Genomic DNA, 17,419 nt, shown 5'->3' with positions numbered 1-17,419 from the left:
ATGATGAATGAGCGAGGGGTAATTTTAAAGGTGCACGATGCAACTTTTTATGTGAAAAAAAGTTTTACATTAATACGTACTTGACCTTTCAGTGACCCAGCGAATGCTTGGGTGGTTAGCCTAGGCAAGGCAAGGCAAGTTTATTTGTAGAGCACAATTCATACACAAGGCAATTCAAAGTGCTTCACAGTTGAAAACAAATAGAATCAATAAAAACATCAACATAAAATTAATCAATTACAGTAAAAGGCGAGAGTGCAGATAAAATACGCAGTTGTAGCTCGTGGCAAAGCATCTTTGATGTTTACTTCACCTTTCAGTCATATGCATTGGTAAAAAGAACTGTTTTCAGCCTGGATTTGAACATTGTCAGAGTTGAGGCCTGTCTCACATCCTCATGAAGACTGTTCCAGATTTTAGCTGCATGAAACTGAAACGCAGCCTCACCGTGTTTATTATTGACTCTGGGAACCACCAGGAGGCCCCTCCCTGAAGTTCTCAGGGCCCGAGATGGTTCATACGGCTGTAACATGTCAGAGATGTACTTTGGAGCTAAACCATGAAAAGACTTGTAGACAAGCAGAGCTGTTTTAAAGTCTATTCTCTGAGTGACAGGAAGCCAGTGCAGAGACCGGAGCACTGGACTAATATGGTCATATTTCCTGGTTCTTGTCAGGACTCGAGCAGCAGCATTCTGGATGTACTGTAGCTGTCTGATAGCTCGTTTAGAGAAGCCTAGCCCCTTTACTTACCATCCCGCTGGTCTGTAGGACGCTCCAAGATCAATTGTTTTTAGATTTTCACTGCTGGTTGAACCGTATCCATGGTTACATTCCATTCTGAAAACCGACCTGAAATCCTTAAAAACCTGCAATCAAATTGATCCTGAAGCATCATTGGAGACACCGAGATGAAAAGTGAAGTTTTTTTACATAAAAACTTTAAAGGGGCTAGATGCAAGTTAGCCATTTTATACTCACTACTGCCACCTCAGGTCATTTGTGTAACTGCAGCTTCTATATTAAGCTTGTGCATGACGGCGATTTGGACCCGAATTAACACCTTTTGAAAGGATTGTAGAGGCAGTTGTGGTGAATAGGTCTGAGCTCATTCTACGCATTAGGACATTGCTGGAACATGAAGGGAGAGGAAAATACTTAATTTCTAAAATTTTAAACTCCGTATAGTCCCTTTAAGTTGCACTATGCAACTTTGGTATCTGGGATTTTTTTACTCTTGAAAGTGACGACTTTCGATCTCAAAGCGTTCCAGCTGAATAAGCTTGTACATAAATAAACCGGCTAATGCTACAACAATCAGCTAATAAGATGCTAACATTATATGAACGTGTCTTCACGACAGATATAAAAACATGCTAAATAGCGTTATATTGAAGGCTGTGACCAAAAGTAATGTTCACTTCACTGATCCAGTGATTTTGTTGCAGTTTTATCATTACCTGCTCTTCTCCACTGGGGGCCGCCATGACTGTCTTTATCTGTATCTGAACTCGGAGCACTCGGATCATTTACATGTTGCAGTTTGAGCGATGTTCCAAGGCATTTTTCCTAATCAGAGGTTGGAAATTTACTAATTGCTTGGAAAGCAGCATGAGTGTCTTATCAAGCAACAAAAGAAATGTCATTGAAGTGATATTCATTTTCACTTTAGTTATTTCTTCTTTTTTATTACGATATTGTTCAATAGTTAACAGTAATAGTTGTACTAGTTTAATGTTACTAAAGAAAGAGTTAGATCATTCTAAAACATCTTCTTAAGTTACCTGTGCTTTCAGAAATATACAATTGTAATATTTAGCCGCTGGCGTAGCCTAAACAGAAGTACGTTTCACAAGCGGAGCCAGATTCTCATCACTCATCGCCTCACACATGTTGCGCCTCACAGCCAGCTCTGAAGGGTGAAGCATTTCCCAGAAGCCCACTGATGTAACTGGCCCCAGGTGACACACACACAGACACAGCACCTGTCCGTCACTCTTTACTTCACAATCGAAAAGGTTAAAGGCGCACCGCGGAAGCTTCCAAGTTACGTGTTGCTATGTCAAAAGCAAACCAACGCCCCCCTGCTGCTCAGCTAGTCTCAGATAAAGCTGTTTTTTTTACTGCTGGTTATTAAAATTAAACCTAATGGTGCGGTCACGAGTGGAGACGAGCTGACAACGTCCCACTTCTTGTCAAGCTACGGGTCAGGTCTGAGGAGAGAGACATTTTCTAAAACCAAAAGAAAGGGAAAATAATGTTTATTTACCAAACAAGAAACTTTCTCCAATGTTGTCTCAGAACCCACCCAATTCAAGATTTTCTTAGTACCGTTTTGTTTTGTTTTCTTACATCCAAATTCCACATTGCGCCTTAGATTTCTCTGACATTTTCTTCGATGCTGTTGCTCTTTCGCTGAGTCTAAACAGGCTCACTGTCGTCTGGAGGCAGCGTCATGGAGGACCGCTATCTGCTATCACACGCCCCACACTCCAGTCACTGTTCCCGGGGGAAGCGCTGCCGCCGCGGCTGGGAAAGTCCCCACTGATGACCCCCCCCCCCGTCACCACCCCCACCCCACAAAATGCTAACGCTGCAGTGGCGCAGAGAGGCTGCTGTCTGCTGGAGTCCTGTTGTCATGACACCCATCAGAAAATAATTATAATTAAAAAGACAACTTTTAGTGGCGGAAAAGTCTTAATTGACTTAATATTCTTAGAAGCTACTGCCAAGACATTTCAAAAACATCCATAGGAATTGATGAGCAACATTTGTTGGGGAAAAAAGCTTGAAATGTTGAAGTTACAAAGGTTCAAGTAAATGTAACTTATCGGAAAAACCTGATTCTGAGGGGCCCGAAAACCGATTTGTCCATAAAACGTGGTAACTTAATGAAAGCTTTACGGAAAATTGTAAGTAATAAATGCGCTCCAAGTCAAGAGCGTTTCCCTCTTCTGTATTGTACGGTCACTTACACGTCCTTTTGTTTCTCGGCCCGTGACAAATGGAAAAGCACTCCTCACAGACGCCCTTGTCCTTGATGTAGCGGATAGAGAAGTAAGTAGCTGTGCAGACGAGCACATTTCCTGCCCTGTCACCGGTTATGTCGTTTGTGTGAGGATTTCTCGTGCTCTTACGTAGCGCACAGTAATCGCTGGAATGCCTTGAAGAGCTGCTTTTTTAACAGACGTAATGTGGCCTTGCACTCCAGAGAACTGCCAGTCCCGCACTTAATTCATTGACAAAAGGTTCGTATTTGCAGAGTTTACCAATGTACGATGACTCATTACTTTAAAAATGGATTACCTTTTGACAAACCAGTATCCTCTAATCCAATAATCAGAGTATGATGAATCAATGCAACTGGATATTTATTTACCTTTCGAGATTGAACAAATCTGCTCTCCAGGGCCAAAGGGGTAACACTTATACTATAATAACTTCACCTTATTTAATAAATGACGAGTTAACAGTTAATTCGTCATGAACAATTCATCAGTGAAATGTGACTAACAGAACAGAACTAGACATTAACTGTAGTAGTTACAGTAAGTAGTTATTAAGTGCTAGTCATACTTAACTAATGAAGTGTTCATGATGAATTAAAGGAACAGGCCGCCATTTTTACATACTGAGATATGTTCTTACCTGAGCTTAGACGAGTTGATGCGCACCTGTCTGGTCTTTGTGCGTGCCCTCAGACACGCAAAACGACCAAAGATGCTGTTAGCATTTGGCCTCTCCCAATGTATAGCTCCAAACGGGGGTGAAGTTGGAAGCTACCACGCTCTTTCACGGGCACAAAGACCAGACAGGTACGTATCAACTCGTCTAAGCTCAGGTAAGAACATATCTCCGTTTGGAAAGACGGTGGCCTGTTCCTTTAAGTGTTAGTTCATCATTTCAGGTCTGTCACAAATGGGCAACATTGGCACCTTTAAAGCAGTACTAAGTAACTCTTCCCCCTAAAGGCCATAAGCGCAACTGCAGGTGTAGTAGCAAGTTACGATTTTTTAATTTATTAATTGTCTTGGAGAGTAGACAGGAAAGGCGAAGGGAGAGAGGGTTACTGTGCACCCAATTATACAATAGAAATATTTTTTTTCACTCAAACTTGGCTGTAAATACTGTTTAAAGTGACGTTAGCCCGCAGTTAGCTTTGCCCGTTAGCATGTTAGCTTCTTCTTCGTGATTCCATTAGTGTGTATTGCTTTCTCCGCACCGGTGACAGTCAAGTTGCAAACATGGTTTTCTGGCCAGAGACACCAGGGGGAGATGAAAGACCCTCCAATCATCCCATAAACACTTGTATTACCCCCACAGGGACTACGGAAAGGATTTATTAAGGTAAATAAGTTACTTAGTACTGCTTTAAGTATTCTCCCACTATCTAAATGGTTCTAGCGCAGGGGTCCCCAACTTAATTAGCTTGAGGTCCTCAAACTTTTATTTCGTATCTCTCGACATAAAATTCTGTCCAGGGTCCGGACATATGCAGTCATTGCTCTTGAAATGTTAAACCACCAACAGAGGTTGTCTATTTCCATAGCAGAGCTGATCAATGAATCAATCATTTTGCCATTTTATTTCAATGTTATTCAAATTGTTTAGATCATTTTAGGGGGCATCCATCATAAACAAGATTACAATGCAACCCCACTGTGAAATCTTAGCTTAGCTTACATGTTCAACATAATGCAGTGTAAAAAGTCTTATTGGCGACTGAAGGATGCCGAGCAAATGTTTGAAATTTTCAGTGTGTGTGGAAGTGCTGCTGGACAAAAAAGACAATTTGGTTTAGTCGTGTAACTTCAAACTTTTAGGAATAAATAATGATCAGTTTCTGCCAACTTTAAGTCCATGGAAAGCTGTCTGTTATCCATCAATATGGTGCTGACTGTCCTGCGTTACCATGGAGATCAGCTGTGATAAGGAGGAGAATTTGTGTTAAGCCGTTTTAGATCATTATAGCATTCGTAAAAGAGTGATCAAAGTGCTTTTAAGATTACCCAATACCTGCAAAAAGCATGTTACCCTCTCTGGCTACAAACCATGGTGACTGTGGCTCTCAATACAGCAATGAAGAAGCTTCATGGTTTTCAGTGAAATATTGGCTTAAAGTAAATACAGCTGTTTGACTAAATGGCTGAACTGATGAGAGGAAATATATATGTATTTCATATACTATGATCCAGCCCTATTGCATTAATTGCTTGAGCTATGTACCTCACTCCTTGCCACCTTCCAAACAGATGCCTTACACAGCCCAGCTAACAACTGTAAAACGGAGGGTGTGGAGCGCAGCGTAGGTGGTGCAAAGTTCTCGTCTCAAAGCGTTTGTTTCGAAAGTACAGAGGTGGGGGAGCAAAGGAGGGAGGGGGGAGGGGGGGCAGGCAGCGTGCAGATGAGATGGTTCTGGAGAGGGCGACGAGGGTTTTGATCTGTGAGAAGCCGTGGTTTGAGACGCTAACGCTGCCAGCGCTGAGTGCAGTGACGGAGCAGCGCAGGTAATGAGAGAGGCACACAAGCTCAGGTAGCGTCGACATGGCTTTGGGAAGAGAAGAAAACAGAGATGATTAAAAACACATGGAATAGGGAAGCAAGGACTCTGTGTGGCAGTGGTATTGGTGCTTGAGAGGTTTGCACTCAAGCCTCGCAGCAAGTAGGACCTGGGTTTGATTTCCGCACCATGTGGTCAAAAATCAATGATACAATGAGTGGAGAGAGTTCCACCTTGTTATTGAGGGTTGAAAGCCACTCTTGGTGACACTTTGTTCCTGAATTTGCAATAGCTGAACGGCCTTGTATCCGTTTAGTTTAGTAGTGGAATGAGATGAGTTTTGTCATCCTTAAGTGTATTGAATACGCAGCAGTTTGTGGAAATAGACCGTCCATGTTATTATAAATTTGTATCGATTGTTAGCTTGCAGGCTAGTTTTTGTCACTACTATCAAAAATGACCCAGAAGGTTGTTAAACATGCTTATAGACACAGGCGGCAATGAGTCTGTATCTATTAGCATGAAGCTAATGTTGGCAGCATTATGGTTAGCATTCACTGTTATATGTACAGATTTAGACTGGTACTGCTCTGTTCCGATCCATGTCTCTGTATCTAAATTTGATCCTTCGATATTTTTGTCCAAACATTACTTTTTAAACATTGTAAATATATATTTCCTATGTTGAACGCTGTTATTCTGTGCTTTATTAAAGGGGCTATACGGAGTTTAAAAACATGAAAACTAACCCCTACATGTTCCAGCCATGTCCCAATTTGTATAATGAGCTCAGACCTGTTCACCACAAATGCCTCTAAAATCCTGCACTGTCAATTTGGGTCCGAAGTGCCGTCATATAGAAACTGCAGTTACGTGTAAGACCCGAGGTGGCAGTAGTGAGTATAAAAACTTGCATCCCTCGAAATAAAAAGTAGAGAAATACAGTTTATTCATTACACTTACATTGTACCAGCATTTTTATTAAGATAAGATTTTTTACTTGTTCATGAGACTAAAATGCAGAAAATTTCATGCTGTTTGGTTAAGATTTTCCTGTTGGAGCACCCCCAGACCCCCACAAAGGGATTGACCCCCCCAATATTCAACCAAACGTTACGCCCTTGTCACCTTAAAGGAATAGGCCACCGTTTTTACATACTAAGATATGTTCTTACCTTACTTTAGACGTGTTAATATATCCCCGTCTGGTCTTGGTCCGTGCGCTCTGTCAGGCAAACGGAGCACATACGCAGCCTCTCCCACATGTCACATAGCTCCGAAAAAGCTCACGATAGAAGCTACCAAGCTCTTCCACGTGTTCCCTATTTAAATAAAGTTACGTGAAGTGTTTTCATGCGAAGTATATTTACCCAGAAATGTAACATGTCGATTTTATAAGCAAATAAAAAGGGGGACTATATTGTGAGGCGTAATGATACGAGGAGCACAGCGTCCGCGTAGTAACTCCTAAAGACTTCCCCCGCTCACTTCCGTCAATAACCTTTAGGAGTTACTGCGCGGACGTTTTACTCCTCGTATCATTACGCCTCACAATATAGTCCCCCTCTTTATTTGCTTATAAAATCAACATGTTACATTTCTGTGTAAACATACTTCGCATGAAAACACTTCACGTAACTTTATTTAAATAGGGAACACGTGGAACAGCTTGGTAGCTTCTATCGTGAGCTTTTTCGGAGCTATGTGACATGTGGGAGAGGCTGCGTATGTGCTCCGTTTGCGTGACAGAGCGCACGGACAAAGACCAGACGGGGATATATTAACACGTCTAAAGTGAGGTAAGAACATATTTTAGTATGTAAAAACGGTGGCCTATTCCTTTAACCTGCTGTTGTTGCAATGAAAGCATGTATTTATTTATGAAAACAGCTGCTAGCCCATGTTTCACAGCTCTGGGAGTTGTATCTCTGGGATCCAGTTCAAACAGCCATTAAAAAGATTGGCTCCTTTTTCTCCTTTTTTTTTTATTTTGTATAATCCGACCTGGTAATTGAGAACTAATCACTGAGTGGCTAAGCTTTGATCAAAATCATTCAAGCTTCGCAGCGCAGCCTTTGAAATAGGTGTATATAGATACGAAACTTTGTGCTTCAAATGACAGGGAACGTGTTGAAGCACAGCAGAAAGAGCCCACCTCTCTCATGATCTGCGACGACACATGACATAACTTTCAACCTCGCTGGCCATTAATCCATCCATCTAACGTCCATCCTTGTTTTTTTTGTTTTGTTTTTTTCCTCCTCCAGCAAACGGCTACATCAGTGCCCGCGCCTCCCCTGGCCTCCTCTCCGTCTCCAATGGCAACAGCATGGGCAAAGTGGTCCCCGCCAAGTCGCCCCCTCCCCCCAGCCCTCAGATGGTCAACAGCCGCAAACCGGACCTGAGAGTGATCACCTCCCAGGGCGGCAAGAGCCTGATCCAGCTGGTGAGATCCACGAACCGCCGCACAGTCCAGCGCTCCCAACCTTTGGGATTGTTTACCGACGTAAACAATCCCAAAAACGAAGTTACGAGTGCGTTTGTGTAGGCTCTCAGTTTCTTCTATCTTTGGACTGGCAGGCTAGCAACTACACTGCGAAAAGAAATGTCTTGATTAATTAACCCCCGCCTTAACCAGACGCATTTTCTCCAGTTCAGCTTTACCCAAATCTAAAAGGTTTCATTTTCATCGCTGTTTTTTGTCACTTTTCTGTTTCTCTTTTGTTCTTTTTTTTGTTGCTCTTTTGTGGCTTTGTTGCTGCATTTTCATCCTTGTTTTTTTCTCATTTTGTCGCTTTTTTTTTTTTCAAGAAGCGTTTAGATTTGGGTAAAGCCAAACAGGAGTAAATGTGCTCTGTTCAGGTCGGAATTAGAATGTTAAAATTACTAAAATTTTGACTCATTTTATTAAGCTCTTAACTCCCGCCTGAACCGAAAGGATCTTTTTCCTCACGTCATCAGATTTTTGTTTCCATCATTTTTTTTGTTGGGTAGTCGACTCATATTTGTAACTTTTTTGTCTTTTTTTTGTTGTCATTTTTTGTCACATTTTTTGTCATTTTTTCATAATTTTTTGTAATATTTTTTTGTCAAATTTTTATCATATTTTTGCTTTTTTTTTTTACATTTTGTCACATTTTTGTCATTTTTTCGTTAATTTTTTATCTAATTTTTGTAATTTTTTTGTCACATTTTTGTCATTTTTCGTCAATTTTTTGGCAATTTCTCGTGACATTTTTGCCACTTTTTCATCAATGTTTTCTCACTTTTTTGTCACATTTCCATCATTGTTTTCGTCTCAGTTTTGTTGCTATTTTCACACCTTTTTTCCAGAAGCTTTTGGACCTGGGTAAAGCCAAACTGGAGAAAATGTGCTCGGTTCAGGTGGGAGTTAAGGGCTTAAAACATTTTATTTCAAGCAACAACACAAAATACCCTATAGTTTCACTTTGTGGCGATTCAAACTCCTCCCACCCGCTCCCCTTCACTGTGCAGCTGTTTCCACGAAGAGATACATAGAGAAACCGTGTGGCTTTAGTGAAGCTATGGCGAGTGTTTTTACTCCACGATGAAATGATTAAGCTTAGCAAGAAGTGGAGAGGTGAGAAAAGCATTTCCTAGAAAGGACCTCAGGAAGACATTTTTTTTATCTACCGCCTCAAATCAAGGTAAAATATGAGTTTTTGCAGTGTTCAAGAGCAAGAGAAGAATTTTCCAACACTTCACCCAGTCCTTAAATCTTCTCCAAGTAGTAGCGGTGCACAATATTGTCAAATGTGACCATGAAGTCCTTATTTATTTTCATTTCACTTCTCTTCGAGTGGTTGAAAGTGATTACTTGATCTGATCAGAGAGAGATGATTTTGTTTTTCTTTAATTTACATATTGGATGTTTGCAATCCACAAACTAAAACAAAAATGTAAAACTAAACAGAAAAGTGCATCTTCTAGCTTTCATTTCACTCCTTTACTAGTAATTGTCCTCAAAAATTATCCTCAAGACAATTATTCATTTAGAAGTAAAAAGCGCGTTGTGTGAAAACCACTTTTAGAACTTTTCTAAAAAAGGTTCAAGGCATGTGGTAAATGGGCACCTTCGGGGACCTCTGGCACAACACAACAACCGCAAAAACTCGTACTTTGTGTCACGATGATTAACTTAAATCATGGAACTTGTGAACAATAATGAGAGATAAAACGCTCGTCATTAGCAGTTATAATGAGAGTGCAAAGGAAAGGATTCGCTCTATTGTTTATAAATGCCCTGTTGAATAATAAGGTGCCACATGGGGTCAGTGCTCCAATGTTTTCTCATTCGGCGACATTCGAATGTTGGAAATGAAACAGTGTAGAGCATAATAGGTTTATTGCTAACAAGACAAGTTACAATTAGCCTGTCATTTTAACCTTTCTGCATCCTTCTCGCAGGTTTTCAGCTTGTTTTTCACGACTGTGTTCTGTAAATCACTGTTGATACATTGATAATTAGTGTTGTGATGATGCCGTCTGGGAAGAAATACTGTACCGGTGTTTTTTATACTGAAACAGAGCCAACTGCGTACTATGTGTATTATATTTAGGTCGGGCTCGTCTGAAGGTGTCAAGTACTTAAGGGATTTTAACTGAAGTACAATAATTGGCGAAAATATAAGCACTTTACAATGGATTTACATCAGATGAGAAAAGTGGTGCTGCGACAGCCACGTATGGGAACAGCAATAACTACAGAAGGTTGTTGCTGGAGTGTCAAATACAGTGCCGTGAAAAAGTATATGCCCCCTTTCTGATTTCCTACATTTGTTTAGATTTACCACACTTGAATGTTTCTGATCATCAAGCACATTTTCATTGCACGCAAAGACATTCCCAGTGAAAATAAAAAGCAGTTTCCAAATGAGTATCGCATTTCTTAAGGGGAAAGAAAAATACAAACCTCTCTGGCCCTGTGTGGAGCAAATAAACGCCCCCTGAACTGGTTGGGCCGCCCTTTGCATCAATAACTGAGGTCAAGCAGCCCCAGACCGTCACACCGCCACCTCCAGGTTTGACTTTGGGCATGGCGTTCTTTGTATCAAATGCTGCGTTGGTTTTATGCCAGATTAACAAGTCACAGACATGACAAAAAGTTCAACTTTGGTCTCGTCAGTCCACAAACCATTTCTCTAAAGTCTTATTATTGTTTTATCAGTGTTTTTCAACCACTGTACCGTGGCACACTAGTGCGCCGTAAGATATTGTCTGGTGTGCCTTGGGAAATTATCCAATTTCACTTAGTTGTTTTTTTTTTTAAACAAATGCATCATTATCCACAAATAATGTACCGTTTTCGAGTGTCTGTGCTGTGTAGTGATCGGCAGAGTAACCATATAATACTCTTCCATATCAGGTAGAATTAGCGATGCATTGAGGCATTGTGGCTAGCCAGACTATACGGTGTTCCTATTCAAGACACTTTGATGAGAACGACTGAATATAGGCTACAGGGTTACATTTTTTAACATTTTCTGCTTGTGGTGTGCCTCGTGATATTTTCAATTAAAATAATGTGCCTTGCCTCAAAAAAGGTTGAAAAGCACTGCTTTAGGTGATTCAATCATAGTTTCTGTCCCAGCTTTGATTAGCTGTCGTTAGCATTAGCATATTGTTGCTATCCGCTGCATTTTGCGCGGCAATCAAAAATACGATTGCGGAGGTTAAAGCTAACTGCTGCATGTCCATATTTACTGAGGTTTATTTGGTTAAAACCTAGCTGACCAATATTCATCACAGTGTTTCTCAGTTCCCCTGTGGGAGGAAGTCTTTATCTCCTTTGGTCCCAGAGATATCGGCGTTAGATCGGCCGATAGCCGATATTGCAAAATCCCCAAATATCGGCCCTTGATATAATGGTCGACCTCCTGTAAATATAAACAAATGTAAGAATAAGGAAGGGGGCTTGTACTTCCTCACGGCACTGTATAAACATTGAACTCTTCCATTTAAAACGACGCATCTCCATTTTTTTGGTCAAGTTTTCAAAGACAAAACCATTCCAAAAGCTACGACTTGACGCGTAAGTCGAGGAAATGATCTGTGGTTGTTGTGGGATGGTAACGGTGGTGTCTTCTCGCCCCTGTCCGCCCCCCCCACCCCCCGTGTCCCGCAGACAGAGGAGGAGCTGGAGCTGGTGAGTGAGGTGAATATAGACCTTTAGAACTCTATATATATACAGTATATAGTGAGAGACTTCTAATGAGTGTGCGGTGGTGTTTCTACTCAGCAGCATGTCAGCAGCACATGCATCTCCCCCCACAGGCATGACTATCCCCTTCGTGGACATGTCCCGACTCACACGGACCAAGCGCAGAGGATGGTTGTCTCGGGTTCTCAAAGAAATATGCCAGACTGGTATAAAAAAAAAAAAAGTACTCCACGAGTCTCACACAGAGGGTTCAGAAAGTTTTCAGACCTGTATTGATTATGTAGCAGGCCTTTCCTTAAACCGCAACTCTTTCTGTCGGTTTATTAAAAGTGACGTATCACGGCTGATTTGCATTTTAAATTTAAAAATCATATTTGATTTTTAAGGACAACAAAATAAATAACTGTAAGCTTTTATCTTGCTCTTCTATAAAGAGTTTGGTGAGGTCTTTATGAGCAAATACATGAAATATTACATTTGAGAGAGACTCCATGATGGCTGCTCAGGCTCCTCCTCGAGCATGTTCCAAAAAAGGGGCTAGAAGGTGAGAAACATGCACTTCAAGCTGTGTTAGGAAGGTGCAAAGACTCCATTGGAATCAGTTTTGAAAAGTGTATTTTGGTGTGGCCACTAGGGGGTGGTATTGCAGCAGTGTCAACTCCCAGCCATGAGGACCAAAGGGAAGCACCTTCCTCACCCATTGGCACAAACACATTATCCTTTTCCATTTGTTGTCCAAACTTTAAACCTAAATGAACACTGATAAAGCCTTATAATGCCAAATGCGGAGCTTGCCTCCACATTCTCTGGTTTCCCGACAACTAAAACATGTACAATGTTTAGTAAACAGTAGGGTTCCCTATAAGGCCAGGACTCCCATGCAGGAAAAGAGATTCTGCATCTCTGTGGGACTTTCCAGGTTAAATAAAGGCCACATACTGTATCAATAATAGGGTCAGTGGTGTTCAACTACCAACCACACTGCAAAACGTATTTAACTAGATCAGTATAAACATGTCAATTTGAGCAGAATAATCCAAATTTAGCTGTTTTGACTAGTTAAGAAGTTCTTGGGCGTTTGTCCTAGATTATTTCACTTGTTCTGAGATGTTTCTGACTCGTTTCGATACATTTCGTCCTTATTTCAGGTCATTTTCTTTGCCAATGGGGTAAGAAAATTGGTCTTGTCTCATTGGCAATTTTACTTTCTTATTTCAAGCGAGATTTCCCCTAGAACTGGTCTGAAATGTCCTCAAACAAGCAAAGTAAACTCGGTCCGATCAGGAAAAGTGTCTAAATGAGTGAAAACCGCTCAAAACAAGATACATTTCCTCAATTCAAGTCATTTAAGCCAATGCTTGATATTTACTTTTTGTAGTGCAGGAAATAGGTGGTTCAGAGCTTCCCCCAGAACCTGAGGACGGTGTTTCCACGTCACCCACATTACCCTCTTGCACCATAAAAATGAGCCAATTCACAGTGTGACTAATACGCTGCGGTGATCCCACGTGTTCTCGACTGAGCGAGACACTGTCAGCTTTATATTTGAGATTATTGTCTTTGATAGCTTTCAATTCCTTGTTCATCTTTATAAACTACTAGTCTAATTAGCAACATTTGTTATTCAGAATCATCCGTCCCTCCACGAGTGTAAAAAAAACAAAACAAACTGAGACAACCTGAGCAACCATCTGAACCATCTGCCGCTTGTGAACGCAGCTCAGCATGTGCATGTCTGGTTTCATATCAGTGATCATGAAAGAGCCACGGTGCGCCGCGCTCGCCGCAAAGTCTGTGTTCATAACGGGAGAGACCGAAGTCAAAGACCCCGCCGACCGCCTGCATGACCCTCAATCTGTCACCCATCTCGCCGGATCGTTCGATTTTTGCATTCGAAGCTGTAAAGAAAAGCTGTTGGGGGCGCAGAGGATCCTGACAAAAACTGACCCCGTGCTGTTGATTTCTCTGAACTGACGCTTCAGTCGTTTTTTTTTCTTGTGCATAGGTGTTGCTGAGGAGGTTGTGGGTCTTAACATTTGGTTCCCACAAATTGACTTGTCTCTAAATAAAGGGAAAAGTGATTCAAATCAAAGCCTGCTACCTATGTAAACCCTGGCCAGTCCATTGAAAAGCACCCGAGCCCTCACACGAAAGCCACAAACATGATCCATAATCACACCTCTGCTGCCTGCGGATGCATGCGCTGTCGTCGGCACCATGATTTCTCCGGCGCGGCGCTCACCCTTCTCCTCACACCTAACGGCCGTGACGCCACCGAACGCCGCGCTCGGTGCTCCGGCGGTTACGGTTGCTGTGCCAACGCCACCTTTTCGAGACGCGAGACAATTCCCATCCCCGCACGCCCATGTTGGAGCGTCACCGAGAAAGTTCGACGCTCTCTCTCGGAAGAAGCGAGAGGCCGGAGCCAAACGTTTTCTCTCGGCGTGGCGGGGAAGGTGTTGCAGTTCGGAGAAGGGAGTAAAAGTACAGGGTTCAAGTGCAATTTTCAGCCATTTTTGTATCTGTAGGTCTTACTCATTGTAGTAGTAGTAGAGCACTGTTCTATCCACAGCATCAACTTCTCTTCCTTTTGTCAGATAAAGCCTGTGGGCCCAAAAAATCCCCCCAAAAAGGTACTTTGAATTTTGATTTAAAACACTGGCTTTGAAATGATGCGGCATGTTTTTTTGCGTCTCCGTATTTTAAAGATGAAGAACGCGACAAACAAGCAGCCGTGGAAAGGGTCACGGAAGAGGTTCACCTGCATCCCTGCATTTAAATGTTAAAAAGCAGGCGTGGCTGAAATTGTCAAGCTCGCAGACTGTTCATTTCACTGTCAGAAAAAGTGAAATGAAGTGCTAACACTTTAGATTTACAGCCCGCGATTTCCATGTGGAGGTACAGGGAGCAAGGATTAGTGATTACACATTTAAGTAGAGGTGATTAGACATTAAAGTGCAAGGTTTAAAGGAACAGGCCACCATTTTTACATACTGTGATATATTCTTGCCTGAGCTTAGACGAGTTGATACGTACCTGTCTGGTCTTTGTGCCCGTGGAGGAGCTTGGTCGCTTCCAACTTCACCTCCATTTGGAGCCATAGGAATACATTGGAAGAGGCCAAATGCTAGCAACATCTTTGATCGTTTTGTGTGACTGAGGGCATGCACAAAGACCAGACAGGTACGCATCAACTCGTCTAAGCTCAGGTAAGAACATATGTCAGTATGGAAAAAGCACGGCCTGTTCCTTTAATAAAGTGTAACAAAGGTGTACAACGTGTAGTTGCAGGTGTTGATTGAGGGAAAATTACAGCATAGTTCACACGCAAACACAAATATACCTAATGTGTAATCTAAAGTGAGACGTATGGTGCCTACAAGAAACAAGAGGGAATAGAAAATAATAAAGAGTAGCTATACACCATACCTAATGTGTGCCTACGTCAGTGTGGGCTGTAATCTGAAATGAGACACTTTGTGCACCTTACTGTAATCTTGCACTTTAATGTGTAATTATCTGCAGTTACGTGTGTGATTGCTTTCTTGTTACCTGTACCTACACACGGAACTTGCGGACTTCAATCTAAAGTGTTTCCATTTTAGATTTTTCTCCTGTACCTTAACAATTGACCTTAACAATTTCAAAGTTTACCTTAAGCTTATTCGAGTAAAGCTAGAGCTTATTGCAAAAGTATTAGAAAGCACCTGATCAAATTTCAACGCCACTGCTGCTCTCGTCACTGTTTGCAAAGTTATACGCCGACAGAATATGCAAGAGCACAATATTTGACAGCAACCAGACTTGTGTTGTGGGATCATTTCCGATGTGCTCATGATCGTATGAGATGCTTATTTTCGATGCAGTTGGAAGACATGCCAGTGGTTGTTTATGTATATATTATTAAAAAAACACTGTGTATTGTAACAGTGAGTGTAGCTTGTAACACGGTTCTCTACCAACTGCTGTCGGTGGCAGTGCAAAGACAAATAGTTTTACAGGTGTAATGTTGGAGCTCAACAGTCCCGCCCACTTTCGAAACCTGCTCTGGGCTCCAGAAGTGAATACCTGATTATAAAATGAGGGTTGTATCCAAAGCTTCACATCCTGAAAAGGTGTGATACAATCTGGCTGTGTTTTCAAGTATTTGCTGTTTGGTATTTTCACGATCTGCTCAGAAGCTAAAGCCGATTAATCCAATCCAATCCAATCCACTTTATTTGTATAGCACATTTAACCAACAAAATGTTTCCAAAGTGCTGCACATGAGATCCTAAAAACAGATACAATACTTATTAGCTCTACCACAAAATAAATAATAAAAATAATAATAATAATTAGCCTCTATTTTTTTTTAAATGCCGATAAGAAGGAACATTTGACTTCCAGAACCAAGAACAGTTGATGTGAGCGCGACTGGAGAGCTCCATCATGTACATAGTTCAAACATTGGTCACAAAGACTTTTTTATTTTTATTTTTGATGACTCTGACACTTCCTCTTGTACCTGACCTGTTTTAAAATGCATGCCCGTCTCGTGTGCTCTTGTTCTCCCAGAATGCCCAGCGGTTAGCAGGATCCCAAGTGGCGCAGTCGCTCACCACCCCAGTGGTCTCCGTGGCAACGCCCAGCCTCTTAGCCCCGTTCTCCGGGTTACAGGCCTACAACACCGGTGAGTTTCGACGGGACATTTGGGGCGCGCAATGGTTTGAAACAACGCCTTCATTTGGGCTGATCAAATCTGCAATCAATACAAGATACAAATGCTTTATTTATGTATTGATTGTTTGTCAAATTGGTATTAGTGCTCTTTTTGCTTCCTGATTAGGCAAAAGATAACTTTTCAGGTTTTTGTTTTATAGTCATTGTGGTTTAAGTGACAGTTTGATCCATCAGTTCATCATGTTTGGGCTTCACTGGAGAAAGAGTCATCATCTTAAGGAAGAAATGACATAAATTTGCTTGAATAAAGAGATCAAATCTGAAGTTTGACAAGGCTTGGTCTAGTATTAGATGAGATAAAACCTCTTATTGCAAATGGAACAAGCAATTTTTTTCTTAATTCAGATTATTTTGTATAGTTACAAGTGGAAAACGAATCTATTCAAATGTTTAAGTGAATTTGTCTGACTCAGCATTTTTCATCTTACCTTAGATTAGTTAATATCGACTCAAACTCAACATGAAGTGCCTTAATTCAAGCGATTTTAAGTCATTTATCTCATTTAAGAGGTTGTTTTTCCAGTGTTTGTGTTCGACGTCTTGTGTTTGGTCCAAAAAGAATTCCTCAGAGAGTATTTAAAGGCGCATTATGCTACTATTTCTGTGAAAGACAAGTTGTAGTCTGTATTTGACCTTGTAGTGACCCAGTGGCTGTATGAGTGGTCAGCACGGCTTTCCATCACAGTGGTCTCTACAACGCTCCCGGATCAATTGTTTGGTAGGTTTTCTGGTGAGAGAGTCGTCCGTCAGCAGTGAAAACCTTGATCCTGTAGCGTCCTATAGAGGCCACTGTGATGGAAAGTAATGGCGCCATGCTGACCACTCATACAGCCACTGTGTCACTACAAGGTCAAATATACACTGATGTTGCTAAGTGTTGTTTTGGTTGTCAAGCTGATGATCCCATCAGAAAGCAGAATGCGCCCCATGCTTTGATTTGCCAAGGCTAAAACCAGCATGGGTAGTTTATTCATTTTCATAAACACTGCCGTTATAGCGCTTACTTTACAACAATAA

General features: G+C 41.4%; 1 protein-coding gene across 8 annotated transcripts in view; it reads left to right on the top strand.

Moving 5' to 3' along the window:
* Nucleotides 1–17,419, top strand: part of mef2d (myocyte enhancer factor 2d) — a 275,105-nt gene that overhangs the window by 235,183 nt on the left and 22,503 nt on the right. For 4 of the 8 annotated variants that reach the window (XM_079561919.1, XM_079561925.1, XM_079561918.1 and 1 more), the window contains 3 exons: nt 7,767–7,945; nt 11,645–11,674; nt 16,238–16,352. In XM_079561919.1, coding sequence (XP_079418045.1) covers nt 7,767–7,945; nt 11,645–11,674; nt 16,238–16,352 — 324 coding nt within the window. The remainder of the gene's footprint in view (nt 1–7,766; nt 7,946–11,644; nt 11,675–16,237; nt 16,353–17,419) is intronic. The other 4 variants (XM_079561921.1, XM_079561922.1, XM_079561923.1 and 1 more) reach the window with 2 other exon arrangements.

The sequence above is a fragment of the Gobius niger genome (assembly GCF_951799975.1).
Source record: "Gobius niger genome assembly, chromosome: 8".
In the NCBI taxonomy this organism is placed as follows: domain Eukaryota; kingdom Metazoa; phylum Chordata; class Actinopteri; order Gobiiformes; family Gobiidae; genus Gobius; species Gobius niger.
Note: the sequence above shows the minus strand (reverse complement) of the source record. Positions and strands in the feature narration are given on the sequence as shown.